The following is a 17,126-nucleotide window of genomic DNA, read 5'->3' as shown; positions in this document are numbered from 1 at the left end:
GGTTTGTGCGCTTCCTCACCACAGAGTCGCAACCTGCCTTGCACTCGGCGGCATCTGGCTGAACCCAGCCCGCCGTGGGAGTACGACGGGTGCGTGGCCCAGTCGCTCCGCCCACGCACCAGCTGGCCCTGCCCCCGCACAAACGTCATCACGTCCCGTCCCCGCTCCTCAGTTACGTCATCAGGCCCCGCTCTCCACCACGTGTCGTCTGGCCCCTCCCACAGGCGTCCCGTCCTTTACGTCACCAGGCCCCGCCTACTACCCCACCCACGCCGTGTCTAGCCACCCCTCCCTCACGCGTCGTCACGCCTGTCCCCGGCCCTAGCCGCACGTCGCTCCGCCCCGCCGCTTCACGTCCCGCCTACCTGTCCTCCAGATGTCTCCTCGTCCTTTCGTCCCGCCCACAGTCTCCCGGCGACTTCGCACGTCGCCTCGCCCCACGTCGCCCCGAGCCGCCGCACGTCGTTCCGTTTGCACGTCTTTCCGACCCGCTTTTCCCCGCCCCACGTCTCACTGTCAACCTCAGCCCGCCTCGCGGCACCCGGTAGGCCGTCGCTCGGCTGAGATGTGGGCGGCTCTCGGCGGGGCCGGGGGTCTCCATGTGGGGCTCCTTCTGGGCGGCGCTCGAGGTCTGCACAGCTCGCCTGTCTCCTGCGGCAAGAACCTACTCAAGAAATTTGCTTCGAAAACCAAGTACTGTTACCCGAGTGGGGGCGGGGGCTCCGGGGACGGTGGTCCGGGATGGGGGCTCCGCGGGCGGGAAGCTCGGCGGGGCGGCGGGTTCCGTGGGCAGGAGGCTCGGCGGGGCGGGGCGTCCGCGGGCGGGGGGCTCCGTGGAGCGGGGCGCTCGGCGGGGCGGGGTGACCGCAGGGGTTCCACCGCCGGCGCATTGGCCGGCGCCAGAGCTCCCGGCCGCGTCAGTAAGCGCAGCCGCTGCCTGTTAGGTTAATGGCTGTTGAAAGCTCACCAGGGAGCCCACCTCTGACAGTTAACGTTTTTCCCACCCAACCTTTTTTCTGTTCTTTCACACAGCTGTGACGGTAAAGTTCTAAGTCTCCTAAAAGCTAAGAGTGCATCATGAATTTATGAAGCAAAGTGATGTATACATTTACAGTCCACTCTGGGTCCGAGGTTCCCAATCCTCGGATTCAACCAACCTCGGATTGAAAATGTTCCGAAAAAACTCCAGAAAGTTCTAAAACACAAAACCTGAACTTGCCTTGCTGGCAACTATTTACGTAGCATTAAGTAACCTAGAGATGATTTAATGTATCCGGGAGGGTGTACGGAGGTTATATGCAAATACAGCGCGTTGAGCATCCTCCAATTTTGGTATCTTTGGGGGTCTTGTAACCAATTCCCCACAGATACTGAAGGATGATGATTCTTGTTACTAGAAGCGTTTTTCGGGAGAGTAGTTGCATCACATAAAGAGAGAAGGAAGAATTTCCTTTCCGTATTAGTGCTTTTTCTGTGGGGTTAATTTGAGGAATAAAGAAAGCTTGTCACGATAGGTTTTTTATGACGAGACATAAGTATAATAAAATATGTTGACTTCATATCATTTTAATTCAATTGTAGATATGTATATATGTATGTTTTTGTTTTAATACACTTTTTTAAAAGTTTAAGGTTTGCAGAAAAATTGGCAAAGGTGAGTGGAGTTCCCATATAAGCACACTGTTTCCCTTCTGTCAACCTCCTATGTTAGTGCAGCGCATTTGTTACAATTGATGAACCAGCACTGATACATTATTATTAACTAAAGGCCATGCCTTATTCACGTTTCCTTAGTTTTTCCCTAACGTCTTTTTTCTGTTCCAGTATCCCATCCAGGGCCGCATTACATTTAGTCGTCATCTTTTTAGGCGCCTCTTGACTGTGGCAGTTTCTAACTGTCCCTGTTTTGATGACCTCGACAGCTTGAAGAGTACCGGTTAGATATTTTGTAGGATGCCCTTTTGTTGGGATTGGCGTGATGTTTTTCTCTTGAGTATACTGGGGTTTGGTTTGGGGGAGGAAGACCACAGGTGTAAAGTGCCATTTTCATCACATCCTGTGGACACACACATGCTCTCAACATGGTGTATCACTGTTGATGTTGGTCTTGATGACTGACTGAGGTCATCTGTGTCTGTCAGGTTTAGCCACTGTAAAGTTACCGCCCAGCCCCCCAGTTCCATACTGTCTTCTTTGGGGGGAAGTCACCGTATGCAGCTCACACCTAAGGAGTGGGGAATTATTCGAAATTCATGAATTATTCAAAATTTTGCAGGGGAGATGTGTCTCTTCATTTATTAACTCATCAGGATGGACTCACGGGTTATAATCCAGTACTACTTAATTTTGCTCGAGTTGTTCCAGCTTTGACCATTGCGAGCTCTTTCAGGTGGCTCCTATATCCCTTTGACACACCCTGTTGTGGGGTTTTGGAGTAGTTTTTCAATTAGAAAACTTTTTTTTTTTTTTTTTTAGCACTTCCTTACTTTCTGGCACCACAGGTTGCCTCGGCCCTAGAATCCGCCATTTCTCCAAGGAGCTCTGGTTTCTTTATTGGAAACGGGGGTCAGAAACCATGATCTGAGAGCTTAGTATGTTTATTGCTACTGGGGTGTCTGTCTTTTAGACCCTTTCAGCTGGCAAAGCAAAAAAAAAATAGTGTTTATGTTAATCCCTGTGTCTGTGCTTATCTACAAACGTTTCTGTGTGTCACCACCTGTAGCTGTAGTAAGTGAGACTTGAGTTTACTGATCTCCAGCCCTAATCCACTAGCACGCGAACCATCCTCACTTCCTTGCCTTGCTTGTCTGCAGTAGCGAGGGGCCTGGATCCCCCGTCCGCCTTCTGTTTACTTAGCTGTTCAGTCCCAGTTGGTGTGTGGCGGTATCAGTCGTTAACCCTCCCCTGGGAAACAGCTTTATTCAGTAGAGGACAGTGGTCACGTGCAGTTTGGCAGGTGTGTTTTTAAGGTCCTCGTTCTCTACCTTTGGGACTGGAGGTAGACTTCGGTTAAAAGTTACGAGCTTGAACTGAAACTGTTGTCTGTCTGTCCCCACAGCCCGTGCTGCTGTTCATTGGGTATCTAAATCTTTTAGGCCCCTAGTAACCTAATTTCTATGTCCAGGGCTAGCCCCTTAGAAACAGTTATGATGTTAGCTTTTGTAACTGTTTCTTATTTTATTTGCCGTCAGTATCCAGCATAGTTCTTATCTTCTCCCCATAGGAAGAAGTTTTGGTATGAAGGTCCTTCCTTGGGCTCTCACTTGGTAAGTATAGAGTAGTAGCGATGAGCCACTTGAGAATCTCGGTGGGTGTGAGGCCCCAAACGTCGGCAGCTCTCCAGCCCTTCCATTTCAATATTGGAGGGGACAAGTTCTGTAGAGATGGGAGTAGATACACTGGAACCACAGAATTTTTACCTTAAAAAAAAAATTACACTAGGGGACTTCCTGGCAGTTCAGTGGTTAACCCTCCGCTGCAGGGAGCGTGGGTTCGATCCCTGATTAGGGAACTAAGATCCCACATGCCGCACCGTGCGGCCGGAGAAAAAAGAAAACAAAATTTACGGGATGTCGTATCTGTTATCAAATTCTAATGTGGTAATGTCCATTCAGTTTGTGTGTGTATAATAAATATGTGTAGATACACAGGCATACCTTGTTTTATTGCATTTCCCAGATACCGTGTTTTTTACAAACAGAAGGTTTATGACAGCCCTGCATTAGCAGGTGATGTTAGCATTTTTTAGCAATATTTTTCATTAAGGTATGTATATTGTTTTGAGACATTGTTACTGCACACTTCAGTGGACTACAGTATAGTGTAAACATAACTTTTATACGCACTGGGAAACCGAAGAATGCATGTGGCTCATTTTATCGTCATATCTGCTTTATTGCGGTGGCCTGGAATGAACCTGCAATCTCTCTGAGATATACCTGTACCGTGAGAGTTTATGTAATGAATGGTTCTTGATAGAAAAAAATACACTGCATATACTAGAAACCACCGAATTGTACTTTTTTTTTTTTTTGCGGTACGCGGGCCTCTCACTGTTGTGGCCTCTCCCGTTGCGGAGCACAGGCTCCGGACGCGCAGGCTCAGCGGCCGTGGCTCACGGGCCCAGCCGCTCCGCGGCATGTGGGATCTTCCCGGACCGGGGCACGAACCCGTGTCCCCTGCATCGGCAGGCGGGCTCCCAACCACTGCGCCACCAGGGAAGCCCCTCGAATTGTACTTTTTAAGAGGGAGAGTTTTATGCTGTGTGGATTATATTTCAATAAAATTTTTTTTGGAAAAAAATATATGCTTGGCAATACTTTTGATCTTTAAGGCATGGTAGGTAAAATCTAGAAGGGTCCTGGTCTGTAAAAGAAACTGTATCTTCATGAAAACTAAGATGGCCGAGAATGACCTTTACCCTCAGTAAGTACAAGTTTATGTACAGTTGTAATGTTGCCTGTGTGTCTGCCTTTCTTCTTAACGGAGACTCACAAGCCGTCTCAGTTGGCATCCCTGACAAAGAGCACCTCCAAGAGAGCCAGGAGGGAAGACCACGTGCGCCTGAGGGCCCTGAACGGCCTCCTCTACAAAGCGCTGACTGAGTTGCTGTGCACCCCGGAAGTGAGCCAGGAGCTCTGCGACTTGAACGTGGAGCTGTCCAAGGTAGGCCTCGGGGCCAGGGAGGGACTGCGGGCCTCGCGCCTCTGTCGTCGCCTGACAGTTAGAAAAGGCGGAAGGGATGCTCAGTGTGGCCGTCTGGGTATTAAGGAGAGGAAGGTGCTTGTGGGGTGCAAAAGCAGGTGTCTTGCTTTGCACGGGTGGTGTTTGGCCAGACAGCACCGAGGGTGCTCAGAGCCCAGTAAGTGATGAAGTGGGGCGTCTGAAGGTCTGGGGGTCAGGTGAGCGGTGGATGATCTGCCTTCATCTTGATGTAAAGACACGGGAGGCGGCTTCTGCCGTCTGTGCCCCCAGAGCAGAGTGCGTGCAGCCAGAGGGAAAGGACGAGGGGCAGTAGCAGCAGCTGACGCGTTGCTGTGCGTGGGTTGAGGCTGGGCTCCGCCCAGGGAAGGGGACGTTTCCCCCGTCCCCAGCGGTGTGCTTGGGGCACTGGCCCTGGCAGTGGGAGCCTGAAGCCAGGACTGCCCATGAGTTAGTGCGCCTCTCCTGACACGCTCCGTCTCCAGGAGCCCAGGTGAGCTGAGAGTAATTGGGGCTGGGCTCAGGTCTCTCTGACTTCAGACTTCTCCACCTGCCGCGTGTTCTGGAGGACGACTGTCTCTGAGGCTCAAAACGCAAACGTGGCGGCCGTCCTGCAGAGGAGTGCTGCGCACATGAGGTGAGGCCTCTCCTTGACCCTGCCTTCCAGCTGGTTTGTCCACTATTTTTGCTTTTAAGGAAAATTTGGGAAGCATTTTCTTGAATTTCAGAGCAGAACTTACGCCTTCATATAAGCCATAACCTAGGTCAGCTGTTCTTGAAGTGTGATCCCGGGTCCTTTGTAGGGGGAGGTTGATGAAGTGAGAGCTTCTTCACAATGAGGTGTGGTTTTCCGTCCCCACCGCGTTGACATTCTGTACTGAAGCTGTGGGGGTAAAGCTGCTGGCCCAGATGTCCTGGGTCGTTGTAGCTTCCGCTCATGCTTGTGCTAGTGCACTGCCAGCTTTATTTAAGGGTGTCCGTGACGCGTATCCCGACCCTTTGGCACATCTTTTTAGTATCTGTGGTGGGAAGTGTGCAAGAAGCTCTGGTGGTTGTCTCGGAACACTGCAGCTGCTGATTGTGACCCAAAATAGACACTTCACTTCAAAGAACAAGTGAACCAACTATGGTTATTCATTTTTTTTTTTAACATCTTCATTGGGGTATAATTGCTTTACAATGGTGTGTTAGTTTCTGCTTTATAACAAAGTGGATCAGTTATACATATACATATGTTCCTGTATCTCTCCCCTCTTGCGTCTCCCTCCCTCCCACCCTCCCTATCCCACCCCTCTAGGTGGACACAAAGCACCGAGCTGATCTCCCTGTGCTATGCAGCTGCTTCCCACTAGATATCTACCTTACGTTTGGTAGTGTATATATGTCCATGCCTCTCTCTCGCTTTGTCACAGCTTACCCTTCCGCCTCCCCATATCCTCAAGTCCGTTCTCTAGTAGGTCTGTGTCTTTATTCCTGTCTTACCCCTAGGTTCTTCACATTTTTTTTCCTTAGATTCCATATATATGTGTTAGCATACGGTGTTTGTCTTTCTCTTTCTGACTTACTTCGCTCTGTATGACAGACTCTGGGTCTATCCACCTCATTACAAATAGCTCAATTTCGTTTCTTTTTATGGCTGAGTAATATTCCATTGTATATATGTGCCACATCTTCTTTATCCATTCATAACTATGGTTATTCGGATGTGGGTATAGGACAGACATTTTCTCCAAAGTGAGCAAAGTGAACCTGTCACTTCAGGGGCACAACTGACCATATTTGTTGCCAGTGGTAAAATTTAAGCTTTCAGTGAAAATCAGAATTTTAGAAAACTGTATCCACCACTCTGAGTTTGACAGCCTCATGGTACATAAGACCCTTTTGATGAGATTGGAGGTGACGTATTGTAAAATACATCATCATTCTGAAGATCTGTGTGACCTGCTGAACCAGTATTTTCTAAAAGACCAAGGCATGAGGTTACAAAATCACACACAGGGAGAGATCGATTCAAAGGGCAAGAGGGCCAGTGGATTTTCATGTACAGAGAACGCTGTTCATGGATCTGGTTTCAGATTCTACATTGCAATCTTTAATAAACTACTCTTTGTTGAGTTCTTGTGTAGCATCAAAGAAGATCTACACTTTGCTGAAAGGCTGTTCATATACTCTTTACTTTTCAGTTACAGATCTTTGTGAGGCCAGATTTTCTTCTATTTTAAGCAAAATAACAGATTGAATACAGATAACAGAGATGAGAATCCAGCTGTTCCATTATGCTAGGTATTAAAGGAATTTGCAACTACATAAGCAATGCCACTCTTCTCATTAATTTCTTTTAAAATATAGTAGTGGGCTTCCCTGGTGGCGCAGTGGTTGAGAGTCCGCCTGCCGATGCAGGGGACGCGGGTTCGTGCCCCGGTCCGGGAAGATCCCACATGCCGCGGAGCGGCTGGGCCCGTGAGCCATGGCCGCTGAGCCTGCGCGTCTGGAGCCTGTGCTCCGCAACGGGAGAGGCCACAACGGTGAGAGGCCCGCGTACCGCAAAAAAAAAAAAAAAAAGTTACTTTAAATGAATTAATAAATACATACTTTCAGCTTTAGTTTCTAGTCTGGTATATATTGGTAGATGTAACCCACATAAACAAAAGGTCTTTGGCATCCTCAATAATTTTTAAGAGTATAAAGGGGGTCCTGAGACCAAGGATTTTGAGAACCGCTGAGCTGGCTGAGAGTAAAGAAGCTACTCAGTTTTCTCCTCAGTCTTAAAGATGCAGAGAGACCTGGCAGAGCAGCCCTCGGGACTGGAGTTCCTGCTGTTTTCTGAGTAGTTTTTAGGTAACAGAAAATTCAGTTGAACAGAATGTCCCTTTTCCCAATTCTTTTGATCACCAAGGTTTAGTGTAAAGGTTTTCCCATAACTGCGTCACTGAGCAGATGTGCTGTGTGTCACAGCAGTATTTTCACTGGATACTTGTCGCCCCTGGATCCGCATGTATTGCATGACTGGGTAATATGAAGATGGTTTCTGTGTCTGACGTCCGGGAAGCATGGCCGGCAGCCACACTTCTGTGGCGCTGTTGCCCATGAGTGTCGGTCGGATGGAGGGACGAAGTGCTGGCAGGTTGTTGGTGCCCAAACCACAGAGCCCAAGGCCACAGTGATGCCCAGGAATGTCCCAAGTTCACGTCAGACTATTTATAAGGATCTCAGAAGTTGCATTTAGAGAATTAAAAACAATCGTGATCATGCATTTTGTATGCCTGTTGAAATGTGGCAGTTGGCTAAGGAAGACTTTTCATCTTTGAAGAATGTGATAAGCAAAACTCATGCCTCAGGGCTTCCCTGGTGGCCCAGTGGTTGAGAATCCGCCTGCCAATGCAGGGGACATGGGTTCGAGCCCTGGTCCGGGAAGATCCCACATGCCGCGGAGCAGCTAAGCCCGTGTGCCACAACTACTGAGTCTGCCCTCTAGAGCTCACGAGCCACAACTCTTGAGCCTGTGTGCCACAACTACTGAAGCCTGCGTGCCTAGAGCCCGTGCTCCGCAACAAAAGAAGCCACCGCAGTGAGAAGCCTGTGCACCGCAACGAAGAGTAGCCCCCGCTCGCTGCAACTAGAGAAAGCCCACGCCCAGTAATGAAGACCCAATGCAGCCAAATAAATAAATGTATTAATTAATTAATTTAAAAAAATGATGCCTCACCTCTTTGTGAGATGACGTTTTCTGTTTCTGGCACCATCACCCCTCCACCAAGTGTCACCTGTGACTGCACAAATCTCTTTCTGTCTCCAGGCACCTTCTGATGTCCCAGCAGACCCTGAGGAACATGCCGCCAATAGTGTTTGTTCAGGACAAAAAAAATGCAGCTGTAGTGGAGGTAAGACTTTTACATAATTACCTGTTTATGATGTACACTTTTATATGGGTAAGATTTTACATTTAATTTTTAAATATTCAAAAGATAATGTATACAGTTTTTAAAAGGTAATAGAAGGGTACAGATGATGAAAAGTAAGGCACCTGTGCCTTGTTCTCAGCCCTGTTCCCCAGAGGTAACCACTTTTTATGGCTTTAATGCTTTAATGCTTGTCAGTATAGCCCTAACTAGTAAAGCAGATCCCTCTCTCTCTCAGTTTACAAACTTGAAGCAGTCAGAGCTGCCCTCCTGTGCTTACCTCCTTCTCTCACTTCCCTAGATTTCAGTCTGTCTATGGTTACTTTACACTGTTAAGGCTGACACACTTACGTTCTGTCCTGTAACTGTAATTGTTTCATACTTATGTTCCTTGTTTTAGGTATAGGTTAATTATAAAGGTTAAAAACCTGTTAAAACATACATACGTTTTAATCTGGGTGGTGGTTACTTAGTGGCTATTAAGGTATGTTATACCTTTAAAAAGTTTACCGAAGAAAACAGTAGCATTTACGGGGTTATGATTAGGTGGCTGTTACCCACTGTAGGACTAGGTAGTGTTCAGATTCACAGAGGGGAAAAAGTCTAATTGTACGTTGTTGTCTTTTGTTATTCATGACACAAGCGATACTGAAAACGTTATGTGGATAACTTTGATAGATGTGTGATTTCCTAGCTAGAAAGGGGAACAGGAGTGAAGTTGCAGTGCCGCTTACAGCTCAAGTGGAGTTTAGGTCGTGGGTGTGCTGTGCAGGTACTCAGCAGGAATGCCCGGGCACGTCGGGTGGGGCTGGTGGGAGGACCCCCCTGTCTCAGAGGATGAGCCCTCAGCTGGCTCGTCCCTCTCTCTGGAGGAAGAATTCAGAGCTGCAAGGTCCTGCCTGGCTGTGTGGGTTCCTTTCCAGAAAAAGTCACTGGAGGGAGGGAGGTGCATGCGAGCTTAAGCGTTTCTGGGAGGGCCGATCCGGAGGCCGTGCTGATGGGTGTTTGCATTGGAGACCTCTAGCGTCTGTCCTGCCCCGTGTGCTCCGGGGAAGTGGCCAAGGGTCGGACACGTGCCACGTGGTGATGGTGGGTCCTGCATGTGCCCAGAGCTCAGCTGTTGACCTGGGGGCCAAGGGTCGGTCAGGCCTCGGCTGGCGCCTCAGAGTCCTGCAGTTTCTGCCTCACTGTAGTTAGAAGTGAAGGCTGGACCAGAGGGGTTTCTGATTTGGGTAGGTGATCATTTGAGGACATGGTCATTGCTTCCCCTGGCGTAAGTCAGGGCAGTGTTTTTCAGACACTGTGTATGTCTTTAATAGATTTAAAGTCAGCTGTTGATAAAGCACTTGGCTAGAGACAGACATTTGAAATTGGGAGTGCTGGACGAAACTTTGAGTCTTCTATCAGTCCATTTATTTCTGTCTTATATTGGTTGCACCAAAAGTCACAGGTAGTTGCAACTGCTAACATGTTGCCAGTTTCAGCAGCTTACCTTGCATCCTCAGGTCACCAGTCCGGACATTTGAAAGAGAACTAGTAATGAGCTCTGTCCAAACTGCACCCTGAGTAATTCAGCAATATTGATGGTACTGTCAGTAAACACACGCGGAGGCGCTCAACCGGGTTCCAGCGCGCACCCCTCCGTGAGGGCTTTCCTTACAGGAATGAGGGTGCGAGCGCCGAGGGCTGGGGCCGGCGGGAGGGCGGCTCACAGTGCCCCGCTAGACTGGCCGTCCCCAGGGAAGCTGAGTCTGTGACCCTCGAGGCCCCCCACCCCCACCCCCCGCAGTACCCACGGACTCGGCCGGGAACGTTGGCACAGGGTCTCTGGCGAGTGCAGTTAGCAGAATGGACGCACGTGCTCTGGAACAGTCCCCTGGCCCACCTCCCACCGGCCGTGGAGCCAAGGAAAGGCCACGCGCTGAGAGCTTCTGTTCATAAACGTTCAGGAAGAGCCTGGCTAATCCTTGGTGTTGGAAGTAAGAGTAATGGCTGTCACGGGGAGGGGAGTGAGCAGGAGGGGCCTGAGGAGGCTTGTGGGCTTCACCTTCTAAGTGTCGCGGCCGTGCCCACACGTGTGTTCAATTTGTGGGATGTCACTGAGCTACACTTCATGGTTTGTGTACCTTTCCCATAGATGTTGCACTTCAGTCAAGAGGTTTTTAAAATGTTGATTTTTACTGTAACTATAGAGGAAACAACTTTTTTATCTGAATTTTTAAGGGAAATACGTAAACTCTGACACCAGTGTTGTGGGACGTGCACACTCGTCTCCCCACTGACCGTCAGGCTTCCGAGAGCAGGGGTCGGGCAGCCGGTGACCACCGCGCATGGTCTGGCCCGCACCATCTGAGCTCAGAGCTCCCCTTCCACACAAGAAGTTAGCCCGGCGGCCTGTGTTTAAAGTGTTAGAGTTTGAGGTTGTGTTTGGATTTGGTTCTTAATAAAATAAGCTTTACGGAGGCTTAATTACGTTGAGTTGTGCCTCCTTTGACAAACGCATACCTTTGTGTCATCGCCACCCCTGCTCACCCCGGTCAGCTCTCCCCTACCACCGTCTGGTTTCAGTCACTGTAGGTTGGTTCTGCCTGCTGAGATCCCTGTAATTTCACACGAATAGAATCGGGGTGTTGTCTTTTGCCTCTGGCTTTGCTCAGCACAGTGTTTTTGAGATTCATCCACGTTGTTTCCTGTGTAAGTAGTTCCCTTTTTATTGGTAAGCGGTATCCACTGTACAGCTGTACTGCAGTTACCCATTCACTTTTTGATAGACATTTGTCTTTTTTCCAGTCCTTGGCTATAAAGAGTGAAGCACTGTGAACGTTTGCGTACAGATGTTTGTGGATGTATGTTTTGTTTCATTTAGGTCAGTTCCTAGGAGCAGCAGGCGTATGTTTAACTGTCAGAAAGCTGCCAGGCTGCTTTAACCACGGCCGTGCTGTAGGCACTCCCACCGCAGCGTCAGGGTCCCTGGGCCTCCACGCCCTCGCCAGCCCCTGGCGTTGCCATCCTGATGGCTTAAGCTTGCATTTTCTTTTTTTCTTTTTTAAATTTTGGCTGCGCTGGGTCTCTGTTGCAGCATGCCGGCTCTTCGTTGCGGGCTTCTCTCTAGTTGCAGCGTGCGGGTTTAGTTGCCCCGTGGCATGTGGGATCTTAGTTCTCCGACCAGGGATGGAACCCGCAGCCCCTGCATTGGAAGGCGGATTCTTAACCACTGTGCCACCAGGAAGCCCCCTAAACTTACATTTTCTTGGTGACTAATTATGTTGAGCGTCTTTTCATGTGCCTGCTGGTCATTCCTCCTTTTGTGGATCAGTTAAAGTCTCTTGCCCATTTTTAATAAGGTTTGCTTATTATTGAGTTGTGTGGGTTCATTGTATATCTGGTACAAGTCAGTTGGCAGAAATCTTCATTGTGAATATTTTCTCCCACTTTTATCTTTGGAGGAGGCCACTTTGTCCTTGTTTTGTAGCATCGTCAGTCCCGTTCCTGGTATTTTCTGTGGACTGATTTGTCTCCAGTTCTTCTTTTCACCTTTGTGGTTTGATTGGTGTGTCACCGGTTGGAGATGATGCTTTAGTTCCTGCGTATGACAGGGCCCGGTTGTGGACCAGGCTCGCCGGGGCTTGCACTGAAGCAGGAGGTCGGGTCTCAGTGCGTGGCCCCAGTAGGACGACCTGGCGGCAGTCAGAAGAGACGCATGAAGGTGGAGAGGCCCTTGACGGGCCCTGCTGAGGAGCAGGGTCTGCCCCCAGCGTAGGCCCCTCAGCCCCTGCAGGACCGGAGCCACACGCTAGACTTGGGACACTCACGTTACCGCACTGGGGGGTTTCCCCGCAAATTCTGCGGCAGAATTGAAGCATTTTATGAAACTTCGTTAGAAACCAGTAAGCGTTAGTAATTCAACTAATATTTAACTGTTTCTTTGTAAATTTGACAGTTACAAGTTTTAAGTGTAGTTTTCAAAAAGCCTCAGTTCATTATCAGAGAAAGTGTGCTTGAGGTAGCGGGTGTGGGCAGCGGCACGGGAAGGAAGGGCGGCGGGCGGGCTTGAGGCCCGTGGTGGGGCTGGCCCCGGGCAGCGGGTGCTCACACTCAGCTGGCGCCCGGCTCCGACGCAAGCGGTGCTGCGGCTCGAGAACCACCCTCTTGTCTGTTCCCTTTCAGGTTGATCGGTTACTGGCAATCGCTGATTTTGGACCCCCGGATGAAAAAGACTTCGAGCAAAATGATCTCAGGTGATGCGTGTGGGCATATGTTTTTGATTCGGGCAGACACCCAGGTGTGGACGTGCTGGTCTCCACAGCAGCTGCACAGCCCTGCCTGTCCCCAGCCAGGTGTCAAGGGGCAGCGGGTCCTGCTTTGTGCGCTTGGCTCTTGCCCTGGGGCCCAGCCCGGTGTCGGCGTGCAACTGGTGAGCCACCCAGCACCTGGGCAAGGCTGTCAGGAGGGCCTTGGGGGTCCACACAGAAGTGCTGGGGGCTGGACTCTGAGTGCTGTCAGTAGCGGTTCATCCTCTCCACTCCCTTGGCACACTGCTGCCTGGCAGGCCCTGTTCTCGTACTTAGGGAACATCTGTGTACAGTAAATGTCAGGGTAGGCCTCTGAGAAGGTGACGTGAAGATTCGGAGGTGGGGGGGGCCCCATTCCAGGTGAGGGAGCAGCTGCACCACGTGTCTGGCCTGTGTTCCATAGATCAACTGTGTCAGCATCATATGGGTACCGTCAGGGCCTCGGGGTGGGGACCCCCAGCCAGCCTGCCAGGGGATGGGCTGCAGCACTCAGACCCCTGAGCTAGAGCAGAGGCCCCAGGAGGCAGTGGGTCCCCGGGTTCCAGATCAGCAGTGAGTGGACGTGGGGAGAGGCGGGTGGGGAGCCCTTCCAGATCAGAGAGTTGGGGTTAGGGGCATGATGTGGCCAGATTTGGGTTTTGGAAAGATTGCTCTGGGTTTGCTCTCAGAATAGATTCTTCTCTTGGTTCATCAAGTAACCTGAGCGACAGATCTAAAGAACCCTCCCCCGTCCCCCCAGTAATTCTGTTTAACTAGCCTAGTGTACTAGCCATGTTTAAGTGGGGAAAAAATGAAAACGCATTTAATGTCAGTACACCATGGCTGCACCAGAAGTATGCTGGCCTGAGCCACACACGGGCTCCAAGAGTGCTGGCCGAGAGGTTCTGGACTGGAGAACGCCAGACCAAACCCCCCTTCTGTCCAGTTTCCACAATTTCCCTTAGAGAGGTGCTAGGACAGTGCACAAGCAAACGGCTGTAGGAAGTATTGTGCATGGTGTGGATTTCTTCTCCCCTCCAGCACCCCCGAGGCCCTGGACATGACATCGCCGCGTGATACCCTGGGCCCTGCCGCACCCTCGAGTCTGTGTGGGATCGACCACGAGGCTCTCAACGAGCAGATCCTGGAGTACAAGAGGAGGAGAGAGAAGGGGCGTGGGAGCGTGGGCCCAGCGTGGCTGGAGTCCACGGCTGAGCTGATGAGGAAGAGGAAGGCCAGGCCCCGCGTGGACGACGACCTCCCGCCCAAGGACTGCCTGTGGGAGACGGGGAGTGACGGGCCCCTGGACGGCGGGGCCCTTCCCGAGGAGCACACCCCAGGACGCAAGGGGGCTCCAGGGGCAGAGCAGGAACTAGAGGCAGAGAGAAAGGATCGCGGGTCCTGACCCGCTCCCGTGAGCACACAGAGACCCGTGCTGCTGGTGCCCCCGGGATGCCCTTGTGCAGGTGCAGGCTGAGCTGTGCGGGTGTCATCTCTGAGCCCTTCAGACCTATTGCTGTGCTGCAGTGAGAGACGGGGCGAGGCTGTGGAGAGGGTGTGAAATCTCTTAGGTCGGTGGCGTATGGTCTGCCCTCCATATTTGGGGTTCCAGGCTTGCATGTTTGCTTGCTCACTAGAGTTTGTCCGCGGCCCCCAGATCCATACTTGTGGCACTTTCATGGTCATTCTCGGACACGCACAGACCAGTGGGATGCACATGTGGCCTGTGGTCACACAAGGCGCTGCTCTGTCTGCTTTGTTCATCTCGGGCTGTGAACAGCCACCCTCTCTGATCGGGTTAGCGCCACGTTAGTGCCTTCTGACAGAGATTTCACTCATGGTGCCTAAGTGCAAGAGGCCGTGATGTGTCTCCTAGAGAAAGCACGTGTTAGATGAGCCTCGTTAGGAAATAAATAAATCATTTAATGCTGACACAGAAACGTCGTCCTGGGCTTGGGGCATCTCCGTTTCCCAACTATCATTAACCTTGAAACACTGAAAATGATAAAGTTCAGATGATTGGAGAAAGGTACACTATAAAGCTAAAGCAAGGAAACCTGTAACGTGGCTTTTCAGGGATTATAATTTCCCTTCTTGTAAACTGTCTCAGGAAGGAAAGCGTTGCCTTGCCTCTGCAGCAGTGGCAAGCCCCAAGTGCCACTTTTCCTGTCGGCATCTGGGACCAGGTGTGATGCCCCAGCAGGGATATGGCACCAAGAAGCTCCGTCTTTGCCGGGACAGTGGCCCCCTCTGAAGGGACGGCATCACGGGCCACCCTGTGGATGCTCCAGGCATGTTGCTGTTTGAGTGGTGCTTGTGGGATCCTGCCCCGGAAGGGTGCATGTAGCCTGTGTGTGGGCTCTCTGCATTGGGAGTGTGGGTTGCTTACACAGCCGCTTATGACCAGAGAACAAATGTCCAGAGGGAGGATTGACCTGTGTTAAAATGTACACGGGATGTGTCCTGATCAGGTGTGGTAAGATGACAGAGTTGGAAACTGCTACCTTGAAAGAAGAGTTCTTGACTCACAGCTCCTGAGAGGAGGGGTGCACCACGCTGCACGGGGCCCACGAGGAGCGCCAGGGTCTGTCAGCAGGCCGAGGGTGAGGAGGAAGCGTGGCTGAACCTGTCTCGTGGCTCCTGGAGGACGGAGTGGGCCAGGTAGGGTGAGCACGTCTGGGCAGGCCTGGGGTCGGACAGCTTGGTCATTTCAGCAGGCTCCGGGCTCTAGGGGTGGCTTCCAGTTGTCCAGTCCCTGGCCCTGGGGTGACTTGGGGCAGAGGAGACACTGGCCGGGGAGGGCTCAGGCTTGGCTGGTTTGCGTGTGAGTGGTGCGCTCACGGGGAGCTAGCCAGCTTGCGGAGGGGTCTCTCCCCAGCCCACAGGCCCCCAGGATGTCAGAACATAACAGAAAATAAACACCGTGGTTAATACCCGACAGCACTGAGCAGTCTTTTCCACTGACTGCGTCTGGGCCTACACTGCAGAAAGTGCCCAGATCCCAAACTGCGAGGGGCAAGCATGGTGGCAGGCGATGAGCGCACTGGCCCTGTGAGCGCAAGAAGCCGGGCCCGTAGGAGAGGCTGGTGCGCGATGCCGCTTGCCCTTCTTCCTGCCTGTGCCCCAGCCTAAGTTCTCTATGAGGTTAAGTGGCAGGAACAGGAATTTTCTGCTCAGACCAGCAGTTTTGGGTTTTGCTCCATACTCTTACAGGAGGGAGTTACAGTGGTTTGTAAGGGTACAAGAGGGGCCAGGAATCAGACAGACGGTGTAAAAGGAAGGAGCCTGGAACGTGACCCTGGATGTCCTCCACAGGCCCTGGAATGCCGGTGCTGGGACGGCTGATCCCTGACAGCCCTGCACCTGCCCCAGGCACCTCACAAGTGCAGATGCCGTCTAATAGCTGCAGGCACGCTGCACATTTAATGTGAAAAGAGACAAAACTGAATACAGGACGCACCCAGCTCACCTTTCGTTTCATTCAAAGGGCATAGAACTTTGCTTCCTCAGAGCACATGGAAGGAGCTCCCAGGCTGCTGGACACGTGGAGCTGGGGAGTGGCCGCTCAGAGATCCGGGGAAGCTCCGTGCCCTTCCCGGTCCCTCGCCCTGTGCACCTCTTCCATCTGGCTGTTCCCGGGTTACATCCTTTCATAGTAAACCAGTGACCTGCAGGTGGAGCTCATTAGCAACCAGATGTCCTACAACTTAAACTTACTGAAGACAGAACAAAGGGACTCTGACTATGGATATCTTAGAAAGGGCCGTCTGAGCAGCCAAAGAACAAAGCTGAAGATGAGCGAATATTAAGCATGTAAAAACAGCCAATAGGAAAGAAAAATTGACAGTCTTCCAGGGGAGCACTGCCCACGAAAGTTACTTTTAGTCTTGAAAAACTTCATGTTCTTCAAAAGGGTTTTTCTACCTTGAGTTTTCCTCTGATGTCTTGGCCTTCTAAGTCCTATCAGTAAAGTTCAGAATACCTAAAATTTTCTTACGGCATCTTCTGTTCAAGAGTTTGTTATACGTATAGTTTTCTGTTGTTTTTTTTAAATAAAAAGTAAGTAGTTTTCATCATATGTTTTAAAAAGCATATTTAAGTCATCACCATCAAAACTGTGACGTATCTAAGCTCTAGAGTAAAAGATGGGGGAAGCCTGAGCAAGTGAACCGCCCCATCATCTGCCTACCTGTGGACTCAACGCCAGTCTGTCGAGAGGTGTGGACACCCATATCCAAAGGTCGCGTTTCAGAAT

At 50.9% G+C, this 17,126-nt stretch overlaps 1 protein-coding gene across 1 annotated transcript; it reads left to right on the top strand.

Moving 5' to 3' along the window:
- Window positions 1-549: 549 nt before the first annotated feature.
- Window positions 550-14,276, top strand: RBFA (ribosome binding factor A). The gene is made up of 7 exons (XM_065890341.1): window positions 550-693; window positions 3,224-3,266; window positions 4,489-4,665; window positions 5,226-5,338; window positions 8,498-8,582; window positions 12,768-12,838; window positions 13,913-14,276. The coding sequence occupies exons 1-7, from the start codon at window positions 566-568 to the stop codon at window positions 14,274-14,276; spliced, it is 981 nt and encodes a 326-aa protein (XP_065746413.1). The 5' UTR covers window positions 550-565.
- The last annotated feature ends 2,850 nt before the right edge of the window (window positions 14,277-17,126 follow it).

Source organism: Phocoena phocoena, chromosome 13 (assembly GCF_963924675.1).
Source record: "Phocoena phocoena chromosome 13, mPhoPho1.1, whole genome shotgun sequence".
In the NCBI taxonomy this organism is placed as follows: Eukaryota; Metazoa; Chordata; class Mammalia; order Artiodactyla; family Phocoenidae; genus Phocoena; species Phocoena phocoena.
This window is presented reverse-complemented; position numbering and strand designations above follow the sequence as displayed.

Excerpts from the sequence above, each read along its gene's own strand:
- RBFA (XM_065890341.1), top strand. The coding sequence starts at position 566 with ATGTGGGCGGCTCTCGGCGGGGCCGGGGGTCTCCATGTGGGGCTCCTT. Across the intron at positions 694-3,223 it reads AAATTTGCTTCGAAAACCAA|GAAGAAGTTTTGGTATGAAG; the intron begins GTACTGTTACCC and ends TTCTCCCCATAG. Across the intron at positions 8,583-12,767 it reads AAAATGCAGCTGTAGTGGAG|GTTGATCGGTTACTGGCAAT; the intron begins GTAAGACTTTTA and ends GTTCCCTTTCAG.